This window comes from Cricetulus griseus (genome assembly GCF_003668045.3).
Source record: "Cricetulus griseus strain 17A/GY chromosome 1 unlocalized genomic scaffold, alternate assembly CriGri-PICRH-1.0 chr1_1, whole genome shotgun sequence".
Lineage (NCBI taxonomy): Eukaryota > Metazoa > Chordata > Mammalia > Rodentia > Cricetidae > Cricetulus > Cricetulus griseus.
Genome location: NW_023276807.1, coordinates 14,218,033 through 14,240,955, shown reverse-complemented (window position 1 = coordinate 14,240,955; position 22,923 = coordinate 14,218,033). Strand labels below are relative to the sequence as shown.

At 43.7% G+C, this 22,923-nt stretch overlaps 2 protein-coding genes across 4 annotated transcripts in view; both read right to left on the bottom strand.

Annotated features, from left to right (window-relative positions):
- Positions 1-315: 315 nt before the first annotated feature.
- Bag2 (BAG cochaperone 2) lies at positions 316-12,394 on the bottom strand. The gene is made up of 3 exons (XM_027386930.2): positions 12,211-12,394; positions 3,132-3,241; positions 316-2,052 (listed from the first exon to the last, which is right to left on the bottom strand). The coding sequence occupies exons 1-3, from the start codon at positions 12,321-12,323 to the stop codon at positions 1,643-1,645; spliced, it is 633 nt and encodes a 210-aa protein (XP_027242731.1). The 5' UTR covers positions 12,324-12,394; the 3' UTR covers positions 316-1,642.
- Positions 12,395-17,898: 5,504 nt separating this feature from the next.
- The window catches only part of Znf451 (zinc finger protein 451), a 61,174-nt gene continuing 56,149 nt past the window's right edge, over positions 17,899-22,923 (bottom strand). For 2 of the 3 annotated variants that reach the window (XM_035453501.1, XM_027386926.2), the window contains one exon: positions 17,899-18,593. In XM_035453501.1, coding sequence (XP_035309392.1) covers positions 18,547-18,593 — 47 coding nt within the window. In that variant the 3' untranslated portion in view covers positions 17,899-18,546. Of the gene's footprint in view, positions 18,594-18,635; positions 18,884-22,923 lie in introns of those variants that run through there. The other variant, XM_027386927.2, reaches the window with a different exon arrangement.

Sequence of the window (22,923 nt, the reverse complement as noted above, 5' to 3'; positions counted from 1 at the left end):
GGCATAGCATTTTGGCATAGAAGGTTCAGCTCAGTAACGTCTGTACTGAGAGATTACAATCCATATAGATCTTTGGTTTTTGGTATGGAAAATGTCTCCGTCCTAATAAAAACTGTTGGAGGCGATTTACTTCAGAGTGGTTGTTACTGAGAAGTCAGTGTGCCACCAGCACTATTTACTTTTAGTAAATAGTGTTCCATTGCTGCTTTTAGTCACAGGAAGATGGCCTGCTGGCCAGCTTTCTCGGCAAACCAGGTGCTGATTAATTAAGGGGCTTTGTGTCTAATGGGAGAAAAGCAAAGCCCAGTGCTAGAGTTCGGTGAAATGGATTCTTTTAATTACTGAAGGCAGTACAAACTGATAAAACTTATAAAAATTTAGAAATATGTTTTTAGGCCGTGAAAATGTATATATCTCTTGGCCCAATGAACCCATTAATGGAATTTTATACAAAGAAGACCAAGAACAGAAAAAAGCTCCAAGGACATAAATATGCTGTAGTCATAGAAACAAGTTGAAACCACCCACATGTCCACAGAGAAGTGACTACTGGGTCATTATTCTAGGCTCCCACTGCACACTTGGTAACGTCAGGGCAGCTCATCTGCACCCACACTGAAGAGAGGCTGCTGCAGCCTGGTGGATACGGACCTTCACCATGGTAAAATGAAGCGGTTTCCTCACATTTTATGTCATGCTTCCACACACATAAAAAACATGTCATGAGATGCATAAAACAGATGGCCCAAAAATTGAGAACATGCAGGGTGAGGTTCTGATGTCTTTCCTTTTATCCTTCTAGGCACACTGTGTGGTAGAAATACACTGTTCCAGGTGCTGGATGCTCCATCACACTGGTGTGAACACACCGCTCCAGGTATTGGGTGGGTGCTTCATTCACACTGTTGTGAACACACTGCTCCAGGGACTGGGTATTCTGGTCACTCTATGGTGTGCGTATACTGCCAGAGGCTTGGGTGCTGTTCACACTGTGGTGTGAAAACAAACACTGCTCTAGGGGCTGGGTGCTGTTCACACTGTGGTGTGACAACACTGCTCTAGGAGCTGGGTGCCTGTTCACACCATGGTTTGACTACACTGCTCCAGGGGCTGGATGCCCTGTTTACACCGTGGTGTGAGTGCACTGCACCAAGGACTGTGTGCCCTGTTCACACTGTGGTGTGAGTGCACTGCCAGAGGCTGGGTGCTGTTCACACTGTGGTGTGAGCATTGCTGCAGGGGCTAGGTGCTCTGCTCACACTGTGGTGTGACTACCTTGCTCCAGGGGCTGGATGCGCCTGTACTGAAATCAAGGAAAGAGCAGTGCTGCATTTGCCCTTTATTTATTTCCCCACATACTATGTGTGCATCTTCAGAGGTTAAACATACAGAGCTGGAGCCCAGTGCAAGACAGGAATGCTGTTCAAAACTTCTTGGGAGGCGACTGAAATACTTGTGGTTTTTAAGTGTCGTGTGTCTGCTGACACTGGGATACTTCCTCATCTGAAACAGTTATCAGGATGCGGTGTAAGTGGTTATGCCCAACATAAAGAACTAGTTATTTAAAATAGTGGTTTTTCTTTTTCTTTCTTTCTTTTTTTTTTTTTTCAACAGCGTTTGTAAGGGCCCGTGGGTTTGAGGGCTAATTAAATTTGCCGTCCATGTTCTGCAGAGTTTTGGGACCGGCTCCTTTAGAGTGCTCTAGTAGTTTGATGGCCTTGTCGGAGTTGTCAATGTTCCTCAGCAGTGTCTCCAGCCGTCTCTTGATTTTCTTCTGATCTTCAAGAGCACAACCGATCACTATCGATTGAAATTTCTGGTCCACTGGCCCAGGCGGCACCTCAGACGAACACGCGCTGTAGAGGGACATTAGGTGGCTCTTGGCAGTTCCCACATCATCCAGGAACTTACTGACCACCTCGTCTATAATCTTCGTGGCGTGCTTCAAGGATTCCTCCTGCTGGGGATTTCGGATTGTTTCCACTGAGACCTCGACAGTGAGGGTTCGGCCCATCAGGCGGTTTGCAGTCAGGTTTAATTCCTCTCTTTCTCCTAAACATGAAACATCAGTCAGTTGGAGACAGAAACCTGTCACATCAGCAATGCCAAGGCATGCACTTGTGGCTACCTTTATTTTGTGTAAACACTGCTGTGAATTTTTAAAGGTAAACGCCAAAACTACCATAGCATGTAGGATTAACAGATGACGTGCTGGATGACGGAGCTAGGTTACAGAATGCCTTTCCCTGGAAGTCTGTCTACACAGTAAGGACCAGCTGTCATTCCCAAGTCTGTATGTCCACACATTTGGCAGAGGCACCTACAGCTGGGATGGAAATCATAAACTCAAAGCAAGCAAAATTTAGCTAGGAGGGTGGCTAGGGCTGGAGGTGGGGCAGGGTGGGGGCTCGATAGGATGCACATGTCTGTCAGAATACACTGCACACTTTCGGCCAAGAAGTAGCAGTGACAACGGAGGACCAGTGGGCTCCCAAGCCAGCCCTGGTCTTCTCCCCTGCAGACATACTCAAGCTGGCCCTAGGTTCAAGTCTTGGCCAGTGACAGGAAGTTGTGGTGGCCACGGGCTTTGGTAACATTTCAAGGTTTACACAGAACCATCAACAACTCCTTTCTTTTCCAGGTCCAGAGCTCCCTAAAACATTAATCCTTTGTCATGATGGTGAAGGACTAGGCAGGACCCATGGTGGATGGACGGCACTCTGGGTCCAGCTGCTTATCTCCCCAGCATTCCAGCCCACTGCATTCAGTGATCCATTCTTCCTAGGCTGCCATACTCCTCAGATGAGCACAGCAGTGCATTTTACGTTAGTTCCTTAGCCCATCACACCTCAGACCATCCCAAGTCTCCACCTCCACTTTGTTCCTCTGCTTTTACTTCCCCGCAGCCCAGGACCTTGTAAAGTGCTGTGGTCCTGAGGTAGGCTGCATGCCATACTTCTTGCCTGCCCCGCAGGCTAGCGTGGGGGTGGGGAGCTCACCAAAACAATGACCTCCACCAGCTGCAGCTGCTCTCCAGCTGCTGTTAATGTTGAATTGGGGTACACACACCCAAAGGCAGGCAAGTGCTGACTCCCATTCATCATGGACTCGCTCGGGGCAACATTTCTCACCGTCACTAATCTGCCTCATGTCCTGGCTGTTCTGGATACTGTGGATCATCTCCAGGAGGATTTCTTTCTCTTGTTCAACAGCAGTCGCTGCATCTCTCAAAGCTTCAACCCTGTGTGAATTGGCAAACAAAACAGTTGTTACTGAAAGGGGTAAACTAAATAAACTAAAAGGCTTCACTTCTAGGAATGAAGGGACCAGACCCTCACTCAGCCCCCTGCTTTAGCAGCCATGACAGGCTACAGAAAAGACACATAGGCCTGTAACACAAGGAAACTCCAGATCCTCTGGCTTCCCAGAGCCTAGGGCCAAAACTGAACACAAAGAAACTCCAGAAACCCCCCCCCCAAACCCCAGCCTCCAAGGTACTTGGTTCCTGGGAACTGTTTGGCCACAAAAGAAACTCCAGGGGAAACCAAAACCTCCAGGATACAGTTCTGAAAACTATTAGTATCTATGAACAACAGGTCACCTGCAAGTAACAAGACAAAGCCATAGAAACCACAGAATGTTCCCTCTCAGCACTGACCAAAGAGAATACCTGGCACACAGGTATTTCATGCCAAAATATGACTTTGAGAAATTTTCCTGATTGTTCCCAAATGTCAACCAATCAGAAACCAACCCGTACCTACTGATGTAATCCTGTAACTTTTGTCTTTAAAACCTAGCAGTAGACAGGGAACTTCACCCTCTCTGGAGGCTGCTGTGTCAGCTTGCTAGACGTGGTCCCTCCTGAGGTAGGACAATTTAATAAACCTGCATTTGCATCGGTGTGGGCACAACAGTTACAGCGACAGGGCCCTTCCTAGTAATGTCCCTCAGCTGCCATCTAAGTCAGTTCTAGTTTAAAGAAAAGTAAGAAAGATTTGCAAAAAAACACATTACTGCAAAAATACATTGCTGGGCATGGTGGTGCACGCCTTTAATCCCAGCACTCAGGAGGCAGAAGCAGGTGAATCTCTGAGTTTGGGGCCAGCCTGGTCTACAGAGGAAGTTCCAGGACAGTCAGAGCTATACAAAGAAACACTGTCTCACGCGGGGAAAAAAAGCATTACTTAAACATTTTTTTTCTAAAGGGTGTTTTTGTCTTGTTTTCTGAGACAGGGTTCCAAAGGTGGGCCTAGAACTTGCAGCAATCCTCCTGATTCCGGTGGGGCAGCAAGCACGAGTCACTCACTCCCTCTGGCTCCTCTGCTTGTTGAGTTCCTGTTTCCTTGCCCAGGGCAACTTTAGAGGCCATGTTCATCTATGGCTGTGTTTGTATATTTGCATTTTAAACTTGTATCCACTTCTTTTTCACCTTCCTCTCCAGAACCACCTGGTGCTGCACCCTGTGTCCTGTGTTCTCTTCAGTCTTATCATGCGGAGATGGTCACCCACGTTCACTTCTCACTTCAGTGACTTGGATGGGGTCTACATGCTCAAGACATTAACTCCTTATTGGCCGCCGACATGGAAACCTTTTTTTCCTGTGAGCTTTGTTCAGGGTGGCCCTCACTGAACAGATACCTGCCCAGCCCCCCAAGGTAAACGTACACTAAGTCTGGTACCCAGGGTGCCCTGTGCTGTTTCAGCCTCAAGCACTGGGATCACCTGCGTGTTTGTTGTTGGTCTACGTGCCTGAGTATTTTAGCTGCATTATGTATGTGCCTGGTACCCACAGAGGAGTGGAGGGCCTTGAGGCCCCGGTTACTGCTGGAGTTACAGATGGTTATGATGGGTGCTGGGAACCAACTCCCATCCTCTACCCTAGCATCCAGGGCTCTTAACCACTGTGCCGTCTCTCCAGCCCCTCATCTTGTATTTTTGAGACAGGGTTTCACGATGTAACCCAGCTGGCTTTCCTGCTCCTGACTCCTGAGTGATAGGAGATCACTTTGACGTGATTACTTTCTTGTGGCTTATCCTCTTGAAGTTTTAAGTGCTTCTCTCACATGCTGGTCATAATATTTTCCCATATTCTTATGTAAACGTTTACCTCCCTGGTATTTGTGTCTTTAGTCCACTAGAATACACTTTGGTGTTAGGCAATAACCCAACAGCCACTTTCCTTCTTTCTTTACACTAACTCCCATGTTACCTACAGGAAATGCACCTTTGAGATCTCTCCCCGTTGGTATGCTGGCTGCCCTCACCCACACTGCTTTACAGCAACATAGGCTTCATACCGTGCAGTGATCAGCCTCCTCCAAAATCTTCTATAAAGGCAATGGTAATGTAGATATTTGTATACCTTTATTCCTCTATATAAGTGGTATAAGTTTGAGTTCTTTAAAAAAAAAATGGGGGAATTTGGCATCCTTTTGACAGTGTGGTTTAATTTACATCTCTTTGTTTACTTCAGTTTTATATATTCTTTTTTTAAAATTTATTTAATTTTATGTACATTGGTGTGAGGGTGTCAGATTCCCTGGAACTTGAGTTACAGACAATTGTCAGCTGCCATGTGGGTGCTGGGAATTGAACCTGGGTCCTCTGGAAGAGCAGCCAGTGCTCTTAACCGCTGAGCCATCACTCCAGCCCCTTATATAGTCTTTATTAGCTTTGAAATATTCTTCACAGTAGGCTTGTGGATTTCTGAGTGTCCCAGAAACCTGGTGGATATTGCTGCAGATCATTTTAATTATATTTCTAGTCAATTATTACTGGCTTGAGACATGCTGTCTTTATAAGCTCAGCTTACAAATGGAAACTTTGACTGTATTAAATTTTAATGGTCAGCTGGGCAGTGGTGGCACTTGCCTTTAATCCCAGCACTCAGGAGGCAGAGGCAGGGCAGATCTCTGTGAGTTCAAGACCAGCCTGGTCTACGGAGCTAGCTCCAAGACAGCCTCCAAAGCTACACAGAGAGAAAACCTGTCTCAAAATAAATAAGTAAATAAATAAATAAATAAATAAATAAAGTCACTTCTATCATTTCTTATGAGTTAATGATCATACTGTCTGGGGGAAAAAAGAATTTCTGTCTCTTTTTCACCCATTGTTTTTTCTTTACAGGACTGATTAATGTCTTTGGGTACTATATTAGACAGTAGAGTGATGGGATTTTTGCTTTTTCCCAAATTTAAAGGGAAGGCCTCTTTAAAATTTTGGTGTAAAACCCTGATCATACATACCACTGAACACTTCATCCACCACCTCCACCAACTGCGCACACACACACACACACACACACACACACACACACACACACACACACACAGTTAATGAACAAGCAACCCCTGCTATTGAAAACTAGGTTGCTGAATCATGAAAAGCAGGAGAAAAATGTCTCACATATTTAAGTTTTCTATTTCTAGGTCACTTTCGTATAGGTTACAGTGACTACAGTCCCAGCTTTTGTAGATGACCCCAGAACATGAGGCCACAGGCAGGCGTTCCAACCCAGATCACTAGTGGAAGTGGCCAGAGAGGGAACAATCTCACCAACCTTTTATTAGCACACATCAACCCGTGACCTCCCATTCTCAACCCATCCACATGTCACCCACCTGTCAAACCCCAAAATAGCACTTTGGGGTGGTTCACTTATAGCACGTCTCTAAAGAGCCAGTACGAGCAGCCAAGAATTGTATGTACAAATCTGGCCACAAACCAAACAAGACAAAATATTGGTAGGGCAACAAGCTCCTTCTAAGCCCACTGTATTACAGTAGTGGCCTCCTGCAGATAAATGAGAGCCCAGTAGGTAAGAAAGAGGCCCAGCTGGCAAGATGTGAAATGTTTATAATTAGAAACTCTAATTATGACTCCAGTGTTTAGAGAGATGATGCACAGACTCAGAACGACGGGATTACATTTTAGCACTTGCACTTGTATTAAATATGACTGAGGGATGGATGCTGTTCTAAAAGGGCTTCATTACAGTACTCAGGTGCAGCCCTTAGTTTGTGGGGTTAATGAAACAGATTAAAAAGGAAACGTCCTAGGGGAAAACAGCTCTGTGTATAAAGAAGCTATTTGAGCCAGGGATGTAGCTTTGAGGTCCAGGATGTGCTTAGATTTATAAAGCCTTGAGTTTGATCTCAGAGAGAGAGAGAGAGAGAGAGAGAGAGAGAGAGAGAGAGAGAGAGAGAGAATGATATTGACTGATGGGGGATCTTCCTTCCCCTGAAAGTTCTTTATGCATAGTAGAAATTGCCAGAGCGATATACATGTCTACATATATTTCTACATTTATCGTGGGCCTTTCATTTTCTGTTCTTTCTTCCTCCAACATTCTTCCTGATATTTAGGGTATTTTAAAAAATTCTGTTTCCCTTGGGCAGGGACTGTTCACAGCTTCCCTCTTCCTTTTCCTTAAGGAAATGAGTACCTTCCTTGGCACTTGTCTTAGTCATGGTGTCTATTGCTGTGACAGATCAGCATGAGCAAGAGTGACCTGGGGAGGAAAGGGTTTATTTTTCTGACTCTTCCACATCACAGTGCACCACTGAATGCAGTCCGTGTGCTCAAACAGGACGGAACCTGGAGGTAGAAGCTGATTCAGAGGCTACAAAAATGTTGCTTACTGGCTGGCTCCCTCATGGCTTGCTCAGTCTTTCTTATAGAAAGAACTCCAGCCCAGGCATGGTGCCACCCACAATGGATGGCTTCTTCTACACCAATCACTAATTATAAAAAAGAAAACAAAATATCCCAAAGCAGTGGTTCTCAACCCCTTGGGGCTGGGGGGGGGGTCAAACAACCCTTTCACAGGAGTTGCCCAAGACCATCGGAAAACACATTACAATTCATAAAAGCAGCAAAATTATAGTTATGACGTAGCAACGATAATAATTTTCTGGTTGGGGGTCACCACAACATGAGGAACTGTATTAAAGGGTTACACAGCATTAGGAACGTTGAGAACCACTGCCCAAAAAAGGCTTTCTTGCCTACAGCTTGATCTTATGGAGGCATTTTCTCAGTTGAGAGTCATTCTTCCCAAATGGCCCTAGCTTGTTTCAAGCTGACTTTAAAAGAAGGCAGGACAGCACTGTTCATTGGTCTTACCCCCACCCTCTTCCCTCTGAGACAGGACCTCATGTATCCCAGGCTAGCTTGGAATCCACTTGAGCTTCTGACCTTTCCACTTCTACCTCCTGAGTGCTGGTGTTACAGACATAGACGATGCCTGGTTTATCTGTACTGGCGATGGAACCTAGGGTTTCATGTGCACTAGGCCAGCATTCCTCACTACTCAGCTTGTTTAAATTATGTTTGCACTGTTTTATTGCTGTACTTAAACTCAATTCACAGAATTTTGTCTATGTAGCTTTTCCATTAGTCTGAGGTTAGTGACTGAACCTTATATACTGTCTGCCTCCCTTCCTATTAGTTTCTTAAGTAGATAGACAGATATAAACATCCAGTCTTGATAAACACATGTGATGATTCTTCTCTTGTCATCAAGGGGCATTTCTGTGGGGACTGGGATCCAGGGAGCAGCTACATGTCCAAATTGGGAAAGGAGGCATCTCACAGCCCCGCTGACTGGGCGGCACCTCTGGCAAGCTGCACTCTGAGCGGGCTCTGGCAAAGAGACTGTAGGGAGAATTTCCATGCACACAAAACTGCAGCATCCTCACTTGGTCCCCAGCCTCCCGGCATCTCATAAGCCTGCAGCAAGGGCAAACTGGTAGAAGGGCAGGTGCAGACAGGTGTCACCAGACAGCAGCTCACAAAAGTGACAACTCCGGAGCTACCACCCATGCTGTGTGAGGAACTACTGCTGACTTCACCAAAATGTCCTCACCCAGGACACCAAGGATAAGGAGACCTGGCCGTGACCGAACAAAGCAAACCAGAATGACAGCACCGGCTGAAAACTTTGGCATGAGTCAAACGCTATGCATGACATCAGCTGCAGGAGATTCACGGTGGTTATTCTAGACTTACTCACGGCCACACTCTCATTTGTTAACAAAAATGTATGCTTCTATGAACAGGGAACTGGCAAACGTTCACATCAGTGGATTTATGAGAAAGGAACTTTTTCTAAAACAAGATCTTAAACTCACAGACGAGGCTCCATGTGAGACCATGGCATCTGCTGCAATTCCTGATACTGTCAGGACAGCAAGGTTCTCTCCTTCACCAAAATGTAGCACTCATTCACAGTCAGAATGACTCACCAGTACAATAGATTAAGACAAGGTACCTAGTCCCTCAGTTTCTCCTCCCCCCCCATCCAGACAGGTCTCATGTATTCCAGGCTGGCCCAGAACTCACTGTATAGCCCAGGATGACCTTGAACTTCTGATCCTCTTGTCTCTAGGACTGGGACTATAGGCATGCACCACCATGCTGGCTTTCTGAAGCCAGGTATCAAACGTAGGGTTCTGAACCTGCTAGACAAGCATCCTATCAACTAAGCTCCTTTGCAACCCACTGCTCTCACAGCTGAAAGAGATAATAACAGCTTCCTCCTCCTCAAGGGTTATAGAAGTTTCAAATTACAAGGTATATGAAAAGTGTTCTTTTAAATTACAGACTATTACTCCAATTAAATATGGTGTCGACTTGCTTTGTGAGTCCTGGGACACTGGGACATCCTGACAGGAACCTTAAGCAGTAAGAAACCAAAGCAGCGGACAGTGCATTTCCTTGGCCCTGGCGACAACATCATTTCCTGCCTGGGTGGACTGGAAAGAACTACTCCCTATGGGACCATTTGGGAAGTGTACGGACAGCCGACCTCCCAGTCCTACCTATCATTCATTCCTCCTCTGCCAATCCCCGAGACCCAGCTGCTTTATCACCCACAGCTTCTAGAAGCTACTCAATACTTGGCACGTACTGGGTGCTCAATATTTACTCAATTAAATGCTAAATTGATTTTTCTTTTAGTAAAAGCACGTTCTTATGCCAACTGGACAGTTTGAAAAATGATATATTCAACACTAAGACACATGGTGTTTGATCTGAGCAGCCCCTCTTCCTGTGTTCAAACGTGGAGTCCACAGCTCTTGGCTGCAACTTGAGGCATGTCGTTTATATCTGAGCTTCAATTTCTCATCTGTAGAATACAGATAATGGTAACTCCCACAGAGGCATGAGGCCTAGCATGCAGATAGATGCTAACATGTATTATTTATAAACTAGGATAAACATTAAAAAGTAATAAGTAAGCCATCTAGCCACGAAGGGCGCAGAATCCCATAGAACTGGTCGCAAAAATCAAGAAAGGACAGGGTTACCTCTTTAGAGGAGCTGTAGTAGAAAATATTTTTTTTAATGTCAGATAGTGTAGTTAATATTATAAACTAATAGAAACGAACGACAATCCACTAACAGCTTGTAAAACAGGGCTGAACATTTTAAAGCATTTTAGGCAATCCCAGAGGTCAGTTCAGCCTCCAGGATATAAAGCCTTTGATGTGGTTTCAGTTTCAGAAGAAAAAGTGACTTCCACTGTCAATAGAATCCACACAACTGACTGGAAAATGCATACTATCTACAAACCAGGGTTTTACAGCACCAAATCCACAGCCTTGCTAATATTTGTATACAAGGAAGCTAGTATCGGGAAATCACACAAGCTTCATCTTTCCTCTATCATCCATATTTAAAAATTTTGTTTTGTTTTATTTTGTTTTTTTTTAAGACAGGGTTTCTCAGTAACTATGAAGCCAGTCCTGGAACTCACTGTGTAGACCAGGCTGGCCTCAAATTCACAGATATCCACCTGCTTCTACCTCCCGAGTGCTGGGATTAGAGGTGTGTGCCACCACTGCCCAGCTAAAAGTCTAAATTTTTAATAGTGCAGTGCCCTGTGTCAAAGTGGCTTCTAAAAAGGAGCCCCATGCCTTGAGCCATTAAACACACATTAAACTCTCCCTCTCAGCAAATAGTTAAAGTATCAATTAATCACATATGTGCAACAGTCAGAATTCCTTTTACATTAACCAAACATTAGACTGCAACACCAAACCCAAGGCTTTCAGGAACCCCCTCCACCCCCCTACCCAGCACTAGGGAGGCATTAATTCAGGTTTCAGGACAGTGACTCAGCTAAAGAAGAGTAACAACTTCCTAAACCCTTTCAAGGAGAAAAAAATCTGAGCAGTTGAGAATATACTGTCCAAGTTCAGTGCCTACTTTGTAGAGGGAAGCATTCCCTCTCCTCAGAAGGGCTTGAAAGCTGAGGTCCCTTTGTCTCACTCCGGGCTGGGGACTGTATGGTTAAGGCTTCTCTTGTGGCTACTCAGGAAATTGTGAAAAAAATTTCTCACCGTCTGGATCTCTGCTCCTAATAGTAATAATAACAAATGCCTCATTTGTAACAATGCTGCTTGTGGTAGTTTTCTGTGCAAACATCCTCCCGTTTGTTTGTTTGGTGGACGAATGGAAGGAGATTAGGCACACAAGACTCTTATGATTTTGCTCATATTCTTTTGCTTATGCAGAACCTGGAGAAAACTAGGGAACAAAATGTTCGCAGTTCCAGAAGACCCAGGGTGCCTTGATAAGATTTTCATGGAACAACACCTGCACACAATCAAGACTTGCACAACTTCGGAGACATTAACCAGATAGGTAAGATCTCAAATTGCTGTAGGCAACAAAGTATTTACAGCATTTGCTAGTATTTACTATTTAGAAATTTTACTACAACACCGATCCTGCGATAGAATCTCAGGCAGAGTGTGACTCGTACCTTTTCAGGCCTGTGGCTGGCACTTCCTAGGTGTCATCAGTATCTTCTAAATGCACAACAGATACAGACCGAATGCGGAGGGCATTGCACGTGGTTAAGAAAATGAAAGAACGCATCCAACTTTGCCACCCACAACGGCCACTCGTGGGTCTAATTCTCGCTGGTCGCGGGAGGTGCAGTCTGGAATTTTCCTTACTCTTGTGTTACTATGAAGTGGTTTGGGGCAAAGAAACTTACTACAATGGGAAGGTGGGAGGGAGAGACCCCACTAAGCTGCTGCCTCCCTCCAAAGAGCATTACTGGAAACGTGGAAGTTAGAGGCAGCGGGGACCACACACAAGGTTCTGGAAGTTGGGCAGGCCGCGCGCGCTCGCCCGGGGAGTGGAGCCCACCCGAGGCGCCCCCGCCTGCACGCTCACCCGCCCGCCCGCCCTCACCTGAGCTCCAGCTGGTCCAGGCTCTCCAGCAGGCGACTGGAGCGGTCTGCCATGGACGAGGAGCGACAGAAGCGACCCTCGTGGGCCTTGGCGCTGATCTTCGCCTGGGCCATGAGCTCCGGGGGTCCGGGGCGTCCGCGGGCAGCAGTGGCGCGGGCCGCACGTCGCCGTCACCGCGGGCGCCGCTGACGCGGACGGCACCGCCCCCGAGGCCGCGCGGCCAAACAAGGGCAGGCGCGGGCGCAGCCGCCAGCACTCGGGTGGGGGACCCTGTCCCGGTGCCCGTCGCCAGCCTCCCACCGGGCTGCCGGCTCGCCGATGGCTTCTGATGTTTGTCCCAACACCCACAATTCACAGCAGGGACAAAATCGTGCGGCCCGTGACGTGGGAGAAAAGATCCCCTGGTGTAGCGTTAAGACAATTGAGTGCGCCTTAGGGGCAGTCTCTACTTGCCCGACCTGCCGGGTTACCAGGCAGGCTCCTAAGAGGACAGGGAGAGCCTGGGCAACACTGTGCTCCAAATAAGGAAAAGCCAAGTGCATTTATACTGTCTCGCCTTTCTAATGAAAGGTTATTACTTTCACACCCAACTTATTGAAATCCTCCGTGAATAATATTCAATAGGCTCCTGCAGAGGTCACTAAGAGGTGGAGTAGGGTTGAAATACAAAGCCATGTCTGGTTAGAGTTGTGTTTTGTCCTCTCGGTGCACAGAAAATGAGAAACTTGGATTTACAACCTTGAATCAGAACTCAAAGCCATTTGATGACTTAACAGAGTCAAGTCCCTTAAGCACAGCTGGCTTCCAGGTCCTCCACCACCATCACCACCCGCCCCATCCCCAACTCATTTTACATAATAAGGAACAGTAGGTTATCTGGCTTCATTAAACATTGTCATTTCATGACACAAATGTGAAATTTGAACGTTTTGTGAATGTCTTGAAAAATCGAAGCTTGCGCTCATCTCAGGTCTAATGCCAGCTCATCTGGATGTTGATAAAGGATTGTGTCTCTCGGGCCAGAGTGAGTTCAAAGGCCAGGCGGGGTTGCTTTGCCAAGAGCTAAAAATCTCAAAAAGTATAAGGGGCTGTAGACGTAGCTCGGTGGTATAGCATCTGCCTTTGTCCTAGGTTAGCAACTAAACAAGGCAGATGTCATGGATTCAGTGTCTTATGCTCTCTGGCATCTGGTCCTCAGTTGGCTGTTTGGGAACGATTATGTGTGGTCTTGCTGGAGGAAGTATGTCACTCTGGGCATGTTGCAGAAGACTAGCCATTCCCAGTGTGTCTCTGCCTCCTCCTTGGGTTCCAGATGAGTGCTCAGAACCTGTCCTTGATGCCATCGTGACTCTGACCCTCTGTAGCTGAGCCCAATTAAATGATGTTTTGCTTTGTTTTTTGAGACAGGGTTTTTCTGTAGCTTTGGAACCTGTCCTGGAACTCCCTCTGTAGACCAGGCTGGTCTGGAACTCACAGAGATCTGCCTGCCTCTGCCTCCTGAGTACTGGGATCAAAGGCAAGTGCCACCACCGCGGGGCTTAAATGATTTATAAGTTGCCTTGGTCATGGTGTTTTATCCCAGCAAAAGGAACTAATATAGCAGATATCTTCAAAGTAACCATTTTATTTTAATTTTGTGTCACCAGTTGGGCACACACAGAGGCATTTTCAGACTACATGTGTGTTCCTGTCTAAAGATGTGTGAACTCTTTAGAGAGAGTGTGCTTCTGAATGGCCAGGCTCCTCCCATATGACTATAGACTCTCTGAACGAAATCCCCAGTGCTTGTGGAGTTTGTGGAGAGCTTTGCTTTGGTAATGGCTCCCATGCTCTTCCTTCCTACCCAGTACAGGTTGCAAACCTTTGTAGTTTTCATCTTGGCTGTGCTTATTTTGGTTTCACAACCAACAGAACATTTTGTTACAGGTTTGGTAATTTTCAGGGTTCTAGACTAGAATCACTCTGGACTTTCACTCATATCCTGGACCCAACCCATTAGTAAGTCCCAATTCTACTTTCAGAATATATCTTGACTCTTCCAATCCCACCATCACCTGGCCAGTCTTCCCTGGGTGACTGCAAAGCCCCATCCGCTCCCTCGGCATCTATCTTGCCTCTCTTGGGAATTTTTTTTTTTTGGTTTTTCGAAACAGGGTTTCTCTGTGGCTTTGGAGACTGTCCTGGAACTAGCTCTTATAGACCAGGCTGGTCTCGAACTCACAGGGATCCACCTGCCTCTGCCTCCCGAGTGCTGGGATTAAAGGCGTGCACCACCAACGCCCGGACATCTCTTGGGAATTCTTAATACAGTATTTAAGCACAGTAGATTGTACCAAACCCTCAGGAACCTCCTGTGGCTCACCACAGAGCAAACAAAAGAAGCACCATTTCTCTTAAGTGTGTGTCACTTTTGCAAAATCCTAAATCAAACCACAAGTCAGGGGCCACCTTGTACATTTTTTTGCATGGCTGATTCCTTTGCCTTCTTTGAATCTTGGCTTAAGTTCACTTACCAGTGAAATTTTTCCTGACCACTGTTAAAAATATCAAGCCTGAGCTGAGCGGAGTGGGCGCACATCTGTAATCCCATCAAGCATAAGGCTGACCAGGAGGACCTGGATTGGAGACTAACCTAGGCTACACAGCAAGATGCTGGCTCAAAAAAAGAAGTAATTCTAGGGTTGGGGAGAGCTAAGTGGTAGAGAGTGTTTGCCTAGCATGGATGCTGCCCCAGATTTGATGATCCCCAGTGCTGCAACCCACCCTGAATCCGGCATCATTCTCACTGCTTCTATACTTACTACATTATCCCCAATAGGTACAGTTTTACCTATCTGCTTGTTACCCAATACTCTCTCCATATAGCCCACTCTCCATGTCTGAGCAGTAGAGGGACCGGAGCTCTTAGGATCACTGTCCCATCTCATGTACTTTGAGCAGCTGCTGTCACTTGGTAGATCCACAATACTTTGTGAACAAGTGAATTAACAATGAAATGAAAAAAAAAAAAAAAACCCTGTTATCAATATTAGAAATATACTTGAGATAATAATCTACAACTTTATTATTAATGATTCCTGTCTAAATTCAAATTATGAAGCAGTTTTATAATGTTTTAAAATCATTTAGTGAGTAATGATGTTAACACATTAAAGAACACTGTTACCTCTTCCTAAGAGCCTCAGGGAACTATCCCTTTCCTGTCAAACCAAAAGGTTCGGCTGCTGTATGAATGCTATAGGAGGTGCTGGGAGTGAATCCCTGATCTTAGGCACACTAGGCAAACACTGAGCCACACACTTAACACAAAAGCTCCTTAACAGACTATCAGGGTACACCATGCTTGGATGTAGAATTTCTGTGGAATTTCTGGCAAAGAAATGCAAATGTTTCTTCTTGTTCCAGATCTGCATAGCTACTTTCAAGGTTGTCTTTCTTGTTGTTTAGCAAGGTCCTGCAAATGTGTTTAAGATCAACATGAGGACTGCCTTTTATATAGCCTTGCTTGACACTTTAACATAAAAATGTCAAAGCAGCCTGGGCTGCATAGTGACAGCTTCTTGAAAACAAAAGCAAAAGAAAAATAAAGCACAGTCTGATTGATTTTGCAATATAAATACCAAATTCTCAAGCTATAATATCTACTTAAAAAAGAAAGGCATAGTGGCAAACCTCTGTATTGGGGAATATTACTTTAAGGTGTTTGACTTTTGCTGATGCTGCATTTGCTTAACTCTGTGAAGCTGTTTTAGTTTGCCTGCCTAACATACCCGATTGGTCTAATGAAGAGATGGATGGCCAGTAGCAAGGCAAGAGCAAGAATAGGTGGAGCTGGCAGGCAGAGAGTATAAATAACTAAGAATAATAAGCCTCCATGTGTGATTTATTTTGAAGCTGGGTATTGGGCCCCCCAAAGAGCCAAAAAAGTAAAACATTCCCCCCCAGAATCCCAACACTCACAAAGTAGAAGACAGTGACAGCTGGAGGCCCTTCTAGGTGCTCACTAGCTCCTCCAGGATAGCTTTAAGGAAAATGGTTAGACACTCTGAAAAACAAACAAAAAATCAAAACCAAAACAAGAGTGTAGGCAGAGAGGAGACACACTGCTTTTAAAGCAGCACCTGGGATATAAGCTCTGCCCTACGTATCCCAGAAAAGGACCAAGACACAACATACTCAGCTCAAAAAGTGACATTTAAAAAAATGATTTTTAGTATGGATTGAAAACACCAGAAATGCTATTTCATATTAAACTATCCAGTATTCAAGCCACATTTTTTTGTCTTAACAAAAAAAGAAAAATGTCTTATTTAGAAATTTGTGTTTTAGTCTTTTGAGGCACAATCTCACGGTGAAAGACCCCAACTCAAGCCTAGCCTGATACCCATCAGCATGTATTTGAAAATCACTCTGGCCATACACAGCTCTGGGACAAAGAACACATGAAATAGTGGTCATGATGACCAGTCTCTGGAAATTGTTATTATTACTAGTTTCTATTATCTTCAACAATTGTCTGATTTCTAAAAATTGTTATGGGTTACCCTGCTCCAGAGCACCCAAGTTTTGAAAATAAGTATAAGTCACTCTGTTCCCAGAAAAACCACTAACTGTCCCATGGCCTTACAGCTGTAAAAACCAAAATAAGATTCCAAACCCCTGGTAGGCAAAATTGTAAGTTCAGTTCCCAACCAATAAGTAAATGACTCATGTATGTTATATAGCCAATCAATATGTTGTCATACTCCTGCCTAGTGACCAAAAAGCCTGCTTTGGAAACTCGGGGCTGTTCTCTTCCCAGGGAACGACCCCAACGAGTTGGAATAAAATCCTTTTGTTTTTGCATCGAACTTGTGTCCTGTGAGTGACTCTGTGGGGTTCGTCTCCCAAGGTTGGACTGCACTTTTGGGTCCAACAGCCATAGGGTGGTCTTATTGCCTTAGACTTCTCAGTGTTGGAATCACTGTTGTGGCCAGCTAGAGAAATTTGTTTGTTTTGTTTATTTTTTTAAGACAGGGTCTCACTATGTAGCTCTGGTGGTCCTGGAACTCATAGTGTAGACCAGGTTGGCCTCAAAAGTGTTGAGACCAAAGGTGTGTGCCACTATGCCCAGAAAGAGAAATATTTTTAATATTGACAAATTACAACTTGAAAACTTTGTATGACATTTCTGCCCAAATAACATGAAGCATATATATCAAGATAATATGAGATTCTTATTCTTCCACTGATAAAAGGTTTTTACTCACAATGGAGCTTCAATACTTAAAACTAAATATATCATACCAGATGTAACTCAATGAATAACTAAAATAAAGACAGTCAATATGAAACTGAATTTTTTAAGAGTGAAGGATTACTCCTCAGTATACTAGAGCTTCAACATTAGTTTTTGAAAAGTATATATACAAAAGAAAAAACAGAAAACTTTTTTTATTTTGATTTTTTTTGAGACAGGGTTTCTCTATGTAGTTTTGTAGATCAGGCTAGCCTCAAACTCACAGAGATTCGCCTGCCTCTGCCTCCTGAGTGCTGGGATCAAAGGTACGGGTCACCACCACCCAGCCAGAAAACTTTTAAAAATAGATTTGCATGAATATATAAAAGACTAATATTAAGTGTAATTCTATGTATGTACATTGATATTTGAAGTTATACAAAAGGCTGAAAGGGATAGAAAAGGTTTCATTTTAATTGTTTTGAAGATGGTTTTATTGTAGCAATGTGCAGCTCTAATTAGAGAAAACATACAGCTGCATTACAGCACACAGAACCTTGCCGGCTTTAATCTGTTTCCATAATCAATTTCCGTTACCCATTTCTAATAATCATAAGCAATGATCTCAAAGTATATTATATATTAGGGTCACACAACATACAGAATTTCTGGAAAAAAACTGAGTTATGGCACCTTTTATTTATATTCATTTTCATTCCTAAAAAAATAAACTAGAGACATTTGTACAGTACAATAAACTAAAGATGTAATGCTACAGGGAAAACATACAACAGTCAAGAGCTTTCCACACGTTTCTCCCTTTAAAAAAGGATTTTAACCTAAATGCATGAATTCTAAGTTAGCTGGAAAAACGTGACACCCATTATTAGAATATGATTTATGTTTGCATTGGTATGTTTTCAGTTCCTTTCGTTCAGTTTTACCCAATAGCACAAAATACAAAGCAAATACAAGATTCCGAACATAGGAAAGAATAAAACATGTTTTTAGATACATTTATCCTAGTAGATTTCTGGTTTCCTTTAGAAAACAAAATCAAGAATTCCTTTTCCTGAGTCTCTTCAAGGCCACTTGATGTTGTGTGGTAATAACTTTAATTACATTTCCTCAAGACTTCTTCTAATAGCTTCTTCTAATTCCACATCTGCATTAAAAAACAGAATTTTAAAACACAGCAGACAACTAATCATGTGCTGCTTCTGAGTTTTATTAATACATTTCTTTCCGAGAAGCAGGGTCAGAGTGGATGAACGTACAGTGCAATGGAGTTCCTCGACAAAATCTGAGTATTTTGAAACATGAGAATCTGGATATGACCCCCAAGTCACCTTTACACACGAACTTAGTGTGCCAAGGGGCATGTAAGCTGTTTCTGTTCAGAGACGTAGAAACTCAGCAGACTCTAGCAGCACAGTGAACACCGTCATTTACTTCCTAAAAGATTCAGGATGATACATGTAAGAAACGAAACAGTGGGCTGCTTGGGGTGCTTAGGAGGTACTTGCCAAGCCAGACATATCTTTAAAGAAACAGAATCCAAATGTGGCAGCACCAGCCTTTAACACCAGCACTCGACAGGCAAAGGCAGGTGGAGCTCTGTGAGACCAGCAACCAACAAGGGCTACGTGAGACACCACTCACCTGGTGGGGGGAGGGGAAAGAGTGGTAAAAATAGGCAGATCTCTGAGTTCAGGGCTAGCCTGGTCTACATAGCAAGTCCTTGGCTAGCCAAGGCTACAATGAGATCCTGTCTCAGAAAAACAAAAGGAGAAGATGACACAAGGGAAAAAAGGAGGGAGGGAGGGAGACAGAAACAGCAAGGTAATACTACTAAATGGCTGTTAAATTTACTTTCTATTTGTTAACTATACCTCAGTAAGGCTCAGGGAAAATTACCTTAGATTTGTAGCATTTGAGGCAGAATGAAGCTCTCAGCTACATGACATCTAAGAAGTAAGAGGGGTGAGGGTACACCTGTCATAAATGTCTGCTAAATTCATACCAGATGCCAGGGACAAGAATATAGTACTGGAGATAGGAGAAGATTCAGTGGTTAATATTCCTGTCACATAGGCATGAGGCTGTGAGTGGATCCCATAACACATGTAAAAGTTAGGCATGATGGTGTGAGCTTTGTAGCCCCAGCGCTGGGGTGGCAGAGACAGAATGACAGTGCAGCCAAAATGGCAAGCTCAGTTCAGATTCAGTGAGATACTCTATCTCAAAAACAAAACAAAAAAAAACAACCAACCAACCAACCAAAAAAACCCAACCAAAAAAAAAAAAAAAAAAAAAAAAAAAAAACCAAAACACCACTGCCAACAACAACAACAAAACAGAAGTGGAGTGTTAACCCCTGGCTTCCATACATGCACACACGAGTACACACATGCAATGCACACGGAGAGAATACAACAGTGAACAGGACAAGCATCCCTGGCTTCCAGGTCTTTCTCTATGCTCCCATTCAGAATGAGACTGAAATCTAGAAGGGTGTGTTTAGGAGTCAATTCATCAGCTTTTACTAACTTCTCACCAACATCTTTTCCCATCTGGACTTTGATGCACAAGCACTAGGGGCACCTGTAACAATTTTCCTGAAAGGGGAGCTCTGGTTTGTTACGTTGCCTGCAATTTAAAATACTAAAAAGCTAGTCTACACCATGCATTAAGTTATAGCTATACTTCAGGGATAGTGAGATACCTAAGATGAACTCAAAGAAGTGAGTTAAACACAAGAAAAGCTATGACACTTAGAAAAACACAGGTTATAAACTTTTATATAAATTTACAGTATTTAAGAGTGTGATATTAGTGATATAGAGTCAAAAAACAGCAGAGCCGCCTCAGACCTAGAACCGCACTGCATATATGGGCACCTGATTACAACAAAGGCAACCTAGGAAAATATGCTCCTTTCAGTAAATGGAGGTAAATCAACTAATAGGCCATGTAGTAAAATAGAGATTTATCCCTATCTTAAGGAATATACAAAAACAATTTACTGATATACTATATAGCTAATTGTAACAGAAAAAAAAACAATGCAAGGAAATGTATTATTAATGATGTAAGGATAATTCCCAACATTATGGAAAAGGTCAATAATAGAACTGAATTACAACTACTTTTATTGCTGGGCGGTGGTGGCACATGCCTTTAATCCCAGCACACGGGAGACAGAGGCAGGTAGATCTCTGTGATTCAAGGCCAGCATGGTCTATAGAGCTGTTCCAGTACACCCAAGATTACACAGGAAACCTTGTCTCAAAAACAAAATAAAAAAAAAAAAACAAGCAAACTACTTTTATCAATCAAAAGGCACCATGGCACTCCAAAGGATAAGACAATAGGATGACTGAAGCTTGGGAGTTTGAGATCAGCCTGAGCATACAGTGCAGTCCTGAGAAAAAACAAACAGGCAGGAGAGATGACTCCAGAGTTAGAAGTGTTTGTCACTCTCTCAGGACCTGGTCTTGGCTCCAAACACCCACATGATGGCTCACAACCATCCACAACTCCAGTTCTAGAGGTTCTGACACTTTCTTCTGACTTCCATGAGCATGAGCCATGTACATGGTGCACATACATACATACATACATACATACATACATACATACATACATACAATAAAATAGATCTTAGAAAAGTAAAACAACAAACAAAACAAGATAGACCACATGGCACCATTCAATGTCAAAAAAGGCCAATCAAGGTCACAGAGTGGGAGAAAATATCTGCCATACACAAAACTAGTGGGGGGGAGAGATCTTTAACCCATAAGTATCAAACTAATCCAATAGAAAAGATGTTTGAAAGAGCATCAGGTATCTAGCTAGCAAACATTACTCATGAGGGGTAGAGATGGTATGCCTAGGAAGCACACTACAAAACAACAACAAAATAACTATACACACTATTAGTGATTTTTTAAAAAAGTAAATTAACTCCAAAAGGTGGAAAAAAATCCTCACCAGAAAAATGCCATTGCACAATTATTTGACTAAGATTAAAAGAACTGAGTGACCTAGGTGTGGTGGTTCACACCAAATACCCCACTCAGGAGACTGAGGCAGGTTCAAAGTTGACCTGGATTACATAATAAATTCCAAGCTTGCCTAGACTACAGTGTGAGACTCTGTTTCAAAAACAAAAACAAAAAAATCACTTCCATGATCAATAGTGAGGCTGTCTTATTATATAGAATTAGTAACAACTGACACAATCACATTAGAAAACGATATTGTAATACGTCAAGTTCAACCTCAGCAATTCCTGTCCTAGGTATATTTTCAGAAACAAGAGATAATACACTGAGAATCATGTACGGCATGAGAAAAAACACAGCTGAATCACTTCTATCAAAATATACAAAGAAATTAAATGTCTATTCAACAAGCAATCATTTAATGCCCAACACCATGCTAAGTTCTGACGGAGGAAAGAAATAAACATGATCTTATCATCAGGGAACTCAGCAGAGACGAGAATGTGGACAGAACTACTTCAAGGGTACTTGGTGTTGTATTATTCAGGCATCTGTACTGGCCTGTCCTTGGGATTCTGACAGGATATGTCCTCAGCTGTGGCCACTAAGAGCACCACCTGTGTACATTCACTGTTCCCTTTTAGAAGGGCCCTGCCCACCTCCCATCCTCCTGTCTGTCTTTCTCACCCTCTCTCTGTCCATCCCTCTCTTTCTCTCGCTCTCTGCCCCTTTCCTCTCTCTTGCCGCTCCTGTCCCTGGAGGCCAGTACCCCCCTTTTTTCCCCCCTTTTCTTAATAAAAACCTCTCTGCTTGAACCCTGTTGCATGGCATCTTTCTCTCACACGGTGCTTTTCTTAAATTACAACACTTGGTACGGTACAGTCGAAGCTTTCTCAGACAGTAGCTATAGCCATAGCTTCAAAGAAATTCAGCTGTGTGTAGTGTAAACCTGTAATCTTAGTAATAGGGAGGCTGAGGCAGGAGATTATGAGTTCAAGGTTGCCTAAACAATATGGAAACCCCATCTCAGCAAAATAAAACCAGAAAACAAACTAGAAATGACATCTGAGCCACTTATTGTGTAGAGGAAAGGGGGTGCTTAAAGGAGAATGGAGGGAGGCCATATCCGTTCCTTTGCAGGGATAGATACACCGTGGACTCAATGCACACACAGATAGAACGCACCATCAGGAGAGATGAACAAACCACACTTCCACGGCCCTTGTGTGTTCTAGGAATGGATTTCATGTTGTCACTTCAAATGTAGTAAACAGCTTAAGGCATCTTCTTTTGGATCCTCTCATTTGTTAGGTTTTTGAAAGATGGTTTCATGTAACCCCATGAGCTTCCAAATCACTAGATAGTCAAGGATGGTCTCAAATGTCTGGTTCTCCTGTCTGCTTACCTGACGACAGATTGTACGCATGTCCTACCAGATCTGGTCTTCTGTGGCACAGTGGACAAGCACTTTACCAACTAACTGAC